This window comes from Salvelinus alpinus, chromosome 29 (genome assembly GCF_045679555.1).
Source record: "Salvelinus alpinus chromosome 29, SLU_Salpinus.1, whole genome shotgun sequence".
Taxonomy (NCBI): domain Eukaryota; kingdom Metazoa; phylum Chordata; class Actinopteri; order Salmoniformes; family Salmonidae; genus Salvelinus; species Salvelinus alpinus.
In genome coordinates this window covers 31946635-31953646 of record NC_092114.1, presented here as the reverse complement: position 1 = coordinate 31953646, position 7012 = coordinate 31946635, and the positions used below count along the sequence as shown (strand labels likewise).

Genomic DNA, 7012 nt, shown 5'->3' with positions numbered 1-7012 from the left:
TCTGCACTGATTTGATTTGACATCAATCACTCCAGTGTTAATTTGCTAAATTGTAATTACTTCGCTACTGTGGCCAATTTATTGCCTTACCTCCTTACTCCATTTGCACACACTGTATATATATTTTTCTATTGTGTTATTGACTGTACTTTTGTTCATCCCACGTGTAACTTTGTGTTGTTTTTTGTCGCACTGCTTTGCTTTATCTTTGCCAGGTCGCAGTTGTAAATGACAACTTGTTCTCAATGTGAAAAAATTAAAAATTAAAAAATCCAATCAGGTTACTTTGGATTTCCAATCGGGAAAAAAGTAGTCCAATTGGATTCTGATAGAGGTGATACAAAATCCTATAGGATTGCAAGAATCATATGAGGTCCAATAGGATTAGTTTTGATCCCCAATAGGAAAAAAGTAGTCCAATTGGATTCTGATAGAGGTGATACAAAATCCTATAGGATTGCAAGAATCATATGAGGTCCAATAGGATTAGTTTTGATCCCCAATAGGAAAAAAGTAGTCCAATTGGATTCTGATAGAGGTGATACAAAATCCTATAGGATTGCAAGAATCATATGAGGACCAATAGGATTAGTTTTGATCCCCAATAGGAAAAAAGTAGTCCAATTGGATTCTGATAGAGGTGATACAAAATCCTATAGGATTGCAAGAATCATATGAGGTCCAATAGGATTAGTTTTGATCCCCATCAGGAAAAAAGTAGTCCAATGGGATTCTGATAGAGGGGACACAATTAAGTGATAATGCCTGAGAAACTGGTGTTTGAAGGATATATTGGCTTAGGTGTTCAGCCCAAGAAGTACAAAAGAAATGTGAAATAATGTCTAGATGCTTTTTATAGTGGAGATGAAGTTTGTAAATTGCCTGATGAGACAGTGGATTGCGCAGTCAGATGGAACAGAGTAAATAGGTATTTTTACGTCATAGATTTAGCCGTTGGTAACTTGTGGAATAGACAGGTTTTAACCAATCAGTATTCAGGATTAGAACCATCCGTTGTATAATTAAGTGATAATGCCCTTGAAGCCGGTGTTGAGGATATATTGGCAATATATCCCTATCACTTTCATTCAATGGGTTACCAACATATTCAAATAATGATTTACATATTTTGATGAATGTGTTCATACTAGTTCATCCTTCCACAAGATATAGTCCCAACAGAAATCTAGGGTTGGTACCCAAGCCGGATGGTCATTTGTTTTATCGGTTTTGTAGCCAGAGACGTGACCCAGTCATTAAGTGTTTATGGATGTGACTCAGCTGTGCGTTCAAAATGTTCACATTTTTATCCCTTGCTTGCCAGTTAGCCAACTACGGCAAATTTACAGTCACATCAAACAGTGCAGCCTGAACAACAAAGTAGCTGCATTTGCATTTGTTTAAGCTGTTTTCTAGTGACATTTATTTGGAAAGATCCATAACAATGAGCTAATGCATGATTCATGATTTCAACTGGCTGAGAAAAGTTGCCTTCTTGTCCGTCTCATCCCGACTCCCAACATGTTTATTTCTATGCACATTTGGAGATGGAATTTCAATATTGAAACAATGTTGCAAATGTAAGAGAGACAGACATGTTTATAATTGGTTCCAGTGGAGGTTGAGGGAAGAACAGCGCGAATGGCAAACACTTGGAAACCATGGGTTTGATACCATTCCACTGCAGTTACCACAAGCCCGGTCTCCCCAATTAAGGGGCCACCAACCTCCTGTGCAGTCCACCCATTCCTCAGACCCTTTATAGCCAGAGTTTACATTGCAAGCCCAATAGTTTACATGCTCAATCAGGAACCTTGGGACAGAGTCACATTAATCCAGGATGTGATGTCTGGCTACGCAAACACCAATACAGACCAAAGACTAAGCTAGGAAATGTCCGTTGGCAGCAACAGGCACTCACTTTAACAAATGAAGGTAATATTTCAGATTACTCTAGCATGTAGTGCATAATGGTGAAGACAGAAAGTCAGTCGAAGTAGCATTAAATCATTTATTTTTCAAAGAGAATAGGCATCTCTTGAGATATCGTCTGTGTTGTGGTAGTCCCTTCACTGGTTGAGTTCGCCAGGAGCAGATGTGGTGCTTATGTCACTTTGTTGTAGGGTCATCCTCCTTGTGTGCTGGGACATCAGGACCGGCATCAACCTCGGTGAGTTGGAGTGTGCTGCTGCTTGGAGCAAGTCTATTATGGGCCACCACGACAACAGCGCCTTCCAATTCTAGAAATTGGATAGTGGACAGAGAACATATCCCTTCTTTATGAAACCACATCAAAAGCTCTGAAGTCAGAGGCAGATATTTAAAAGTGATTCTGGCAATTGCCATGTGCAGGTTGACATTTATTGAGACGGTATTGTCCTGGAGGCAGAACTGAGCGATTTCCACTAGATGTGCCAGATGGAAAGTCAAAATTGGCTACATTGTAACTATGTATGCTTTTTGGTTTTAATTGAATGTTACGCATTAGGGTTGGCAGTGAGGTTAATGTTTAAAAATCATATTTTATTACTTTGTGGCTGTGCCAGCTAGTGAACATTCTGCAGTGCCATCCCAGTAAGTGCTAACCTGCTTGCCATGTGCAAGTTTTTTCCCTCTAAATAGCAGTACCATCACCCCATACATACCCTTTCAATAGGTTCCAATCTCATACTGATCCTCAGTCAGACCCTCTTTCTCTGTGGTAACCTCAAGGTCTCCAATGGGCTCAGGTGTAGGAATCAACTCAGGGTCTGGGGTGAACTCCAGCTCTGAGAACAGACCATTTAGCACAGAGCCTACATGCCATTATCATACATGCAAAACAGTAACGTACTGTCATTACCTCTTTGGGCGATTAGTTCTTTCCGCCTGATGAAGCCATCATATGTTGCAGAGCTAACGAGGCCGTGCTTGTTGTTGGGTACGCCCCTCGGACCCAAGGGACTAGCCGCATTTTGGGATTGGGCGAAATAAGGTCCTGGAATTAAATGTAACAGATTAACACAGCCAGTGTTGGCAGAATTGCTAGCCTATAGGGATAGGAAAAGACAGGTGTCCGAAGTGGCACCCGATGACCTATAGAGTGCACTACCTTTGACAAGTGCATCATGGTCTGGGCAATAGTATAGACATCCTGGTTGCCTCCCACACATTATATAAACTGGCTTTACACTTCTGTACGTACTAGAATGCGAGTTAGGCAGACTTAGTTGCTATGCCAATGTCACAACCTTATCCGCTTGAATACATACAAAATAGTAGCTAGCAAGATGGAGATCAGTTATTTTTAATGAGTGCATTATGCCAGTGGCTAGTTTGCCTCAACTACCTAACCTAAAACCACTGCAAAGGTATTCCCTAAAGAATTATGTTTCAAATCATGACGTTCTGCTATGTCTGCCTCGTGATTTGTTGGGAGAATTTGCCAACAAGTCAGTCATTGAAACCAGACCCAAGTCACTGCTGTTGCCTGGGGTTGGGTTATCAAGACTACCTGATCAAAGGTAGTGCACTACATAAGGAATAGGATTACACCATGTCAGAGTCAAATTACCTCTCTTGTAGTCCATGCCACTCCAACGACTGCCAGGTGATACGGGCTTCCTGTCCCCTGTTGAGGCAGGGAAGCCAGGTATATCGATATCTCCACTCATCCGTGGAGATACAGGTGTACTCTTCTGTTCACTTGGGAGGACCATCACGGGGCCCAAAGTAGTATCCTGGTCCCATACTAAAAGGACAACACATTAATTAAACACATGCAGGCACACACATTTGCAGTCAAAACACTCAATTAGTCTTCCCTCAATCATATTGGAGAAGGTCCTGCCCCTGCAATGTGTTTTGAGAAGTTGGTGATGGAATAGAGGGATTAAGTTTTCAAACACACCTTTCTTGGCTTTCATCCCAATACTCCAATTGTCACCAGAGGCTGGGGCTTTCTTGCGGTAGACATGAGGTTCAAGTTGGCTACCACCTAGTCTTGGACTGAGGGGACGTTGTGCTGGAGCTTGATCAACCCCCTTCGGTCTACTCAGGCTTGTACAACGCCCACATAGCAAATCATTCTCATCAGCAGACCTCCATCTGAAATGTATGAAAGATCTACTCATGGACCAAGAACACACCACTTTAAAAAATATATGGTTATTCCAGTGAATAGGTCACAGCAGCTAAGGAAATGTGACTTATCCCACCTGCCATCAATGAAGGAGCATGCCTTGTTGCTAGGCTCTGCATGGTTCATGATAGGCACTGCCATAAGGTGGCAGGTGATGTACAGCTGTAAAAAAACAGGATAAGCAAAACAAAGATGCAGAATCACAGTAGCCTACATAATGTCTGTAAATGATGTTGCTGTAGAACCATTTAACTACAGTACCCATAATGGCCTCTACAAAATCTGTTCTTTTTAAAAATACAACCCTCACCTCTGCCCTGTCCTCCTGGTAGAACCTAAAGGCATCAATGTGGAACCCGAGCTTGTTGTCCTGGGTTCTACGCATGAAACCAGAGCGGGAACCAGGCAGCTGGGAATCCGTCAAGCACCTGGAGGGAGATAATATTAAAATACATATTGGGGCATTGTCCTTAGTAACCAATTAAGAAGTCTCAAAGAAGCCACCAAGCACCAGTTGACTACTTTAAAATGGTGGAAGCCCTCAAATGACATATTCTATCGTTCTCTACGGGCCAGCCGGAGAATAGTCGTTCTAAGCCATTTTCCCCCACCTGCTTACCCATCACTCTCAATGAAGACATATCTGGGGACAGAGTTGCTATCAGGGTCCAGTGTGGCCACGCAGCTGCTAACAAAGACCCTGAGCCTGGTGTGGTGAGCAACCCTGACAGACGCCTCAATGTTGATGGGATCACCCAGGAAGTAGACTCCAGAAACCCGCTCATAGAGCCAGTCACCTGGAAAGGAAATGGCAGTAAAGACAGGATATCCAATAATGAACTAATGGAGCCTAACAATACTCCTTATAGTTCAAGGACCATCTGTTTAGATGTGAATTGGCCCTGGCAGCTAAAACATCTATTGCAGTGTAGTTCAAGAAACAAAGCCCTCTTTCATATCACTTCACAAGCGCAACACTTACTCTACCCCATTTAGTTGTATTTCAGTGACAACACGTTTGTGGCGTCAATCTTCCATTTTTTCAAACACTTGTGTAGACACAGATAACTAATTAGCACAGGTACGCCTCTGTCTTCTGTATGTTAACAAGCACTGTCACATGGAACCATGTCCGTGTGGGAACCCTATAAAACATGTAGTAATTTATATTTTTTGAAAATGTATCGCTGTTATGAAAAACCGTACTGCAAGTGATGCGTTTTAAAGTTACGAACACGAGTCGCTATGAAAACTACCCCGGCCAGAACATTTTGTCAAGTCACTCAACTAGTGAGCATCACATAATGGATTAAAATAAGGGGTTTGTTAACAGCGCCATGTTTTAGTAGGCAAACTGTATAACGTTGCAGATAGAAATGTCCCCAATAACATTTGTCTGATGTGATTCCGTATTTTGCATGTCAGAGGGGCATTTGTGCTACATAGTACATTTATATCTGCCTGCGGCTATGGAACCCTGACCTGTTCACTGGACGTGCTACCTTGCCCAGACCAGCTGTTTTCAACTCTAGAGACAGCAGGAGCGGTAGAGACTCTCAATGATTTATATCTGAACATTTAATTCACGGGTTTTACCAAGCTTCTGGGAGAGCGCCATTGTATCCTTTTGATTGATTATCTGAATGTTCAACAAAATTGTACCCTGCAAAATACAGCCCAGGATTTATATACCCACTTGTCATAAGCTTCAATGAGAACTGCAGGGTGTCTTCAGCAGGCACTGTGGCGGTGAAAGGGATCCAGGTCGGCTGGAGAGGAGAGCTGTCCAAACTGTACTTCCTGAAACAGAAAGTACAGACCGGTAAATACACCAATAGGTCAACGCAGGATTCCTATGATCGTCATACAACAGTATAGCCTAAACTCACCTTTCATAATGACACTCAACTGGGATTACAGCACCAGCCATTCGAATAACGCCATCTGGTGTGGTTCTGGGTGTATATCTGAGGAGGTTTGTGTAGATCAATGAGTCTTCGTTCATCTGTGGAGTCACAAAGCAGCATTTAAGAGAAGGTTGTTTCAAGAAGTCAACTACTGAAAACAAATAATATAAATATATTACCAGGTACTTGGTTCCACAGTCCGAAAGTGCTGCAAATATTCTGTACTCATCTCCGGCTGCTGACGCTGTAGCCCTACAGTGCTCTTGGTACTGTTCAACTCCAAGTCGCAGGTCATCCACGTCGATGAGATTACCGAGGTTAAACAGATCAGCCTTCACGACTATCTCCATGTAGTCTGAATGGCACGTCACAGCGACAGTTTCTACTCGAACTGGCCTTGAAACTGTTTGTTGGAGTGGAGGCTGTTTAAAGCGTGGACGATTGTCAAATTGCGGTGTTCGCCTTGGAAGTTGTTGCCATGTGTCAGTGCTATAAGTATATGACAAAGCAGGAGAGACTAAGAAGTTTTCCACAAGTAAAAACCAAACCAGTTGCTTGAACAATAACCTGAGCGTGTTTGCCATCATGAGTCCCATGCCAACAACTAATGTGACTCTGTAGGTTAGAGGACAGCGTGCATCTGCTATGATACAATTGATGAAACTGAGGTAGCTTTTAACAACCAACCAGGCTGCACACCTGGGCTGGATTACACCCTAATTGGGCCTTGCATCTGATTAGTCAAGATCTTTAATTGGCACGCATGTTCAAATCAAATCAAATCACATTCTATTTGTCACATACACATGGTTAGCAGATGTTAATGCGAGTGTAGCGAAATGCTTGTGCTTCTGGTTCCGACAGTGCAGTAATATCTAACAAGTAATCTAACAGTTCCCCAACAACTACAACTAATACACACAAATCTCAAAGGGGTGAATGAGAATATGTACATATAAATATAAGGATGAACGATGGCCAAGCG

General features: G+C 42.4%; 1 protein-coding gene across 1 annotated transcript; it reads right to left on the bottom strand.

The window, feature by feature from the left end:
- Positions 1-1997: 1997 nt before the first annotated feature.
- Positions 1998-6689, bottom strand: LOC139558469 (zona pellucida sperm-binding protein 3-like). The gene is made up of 11 exons (XM_071373626.1): positions 6207-6689; positions 6010-6125; positions 5817-5920; positions 4740-4917; positions 4431-4548; positions 4197-4282; positions 3890-4086; positions 3554-3730; positions 2843-2977; positions 2646-2768; positions 1998-2240 (listed from the first exon to the last, which is right to left on the bottom strand). The coding sequence occupies exons 1-10, from the start codon at positions 6621-6623 to the stop codon at positions 2650-2652; spliced, it is 1647 nt and encodes a 548-aa protein (XP_071229727.1). The 5' UTR covers positions 6624-6689; the 3' UTR covers positions 1998-2240; positions 2646-2649.
- Between the last annotated feature and the right edge of the window lie 323 nt (positions 6690-7012).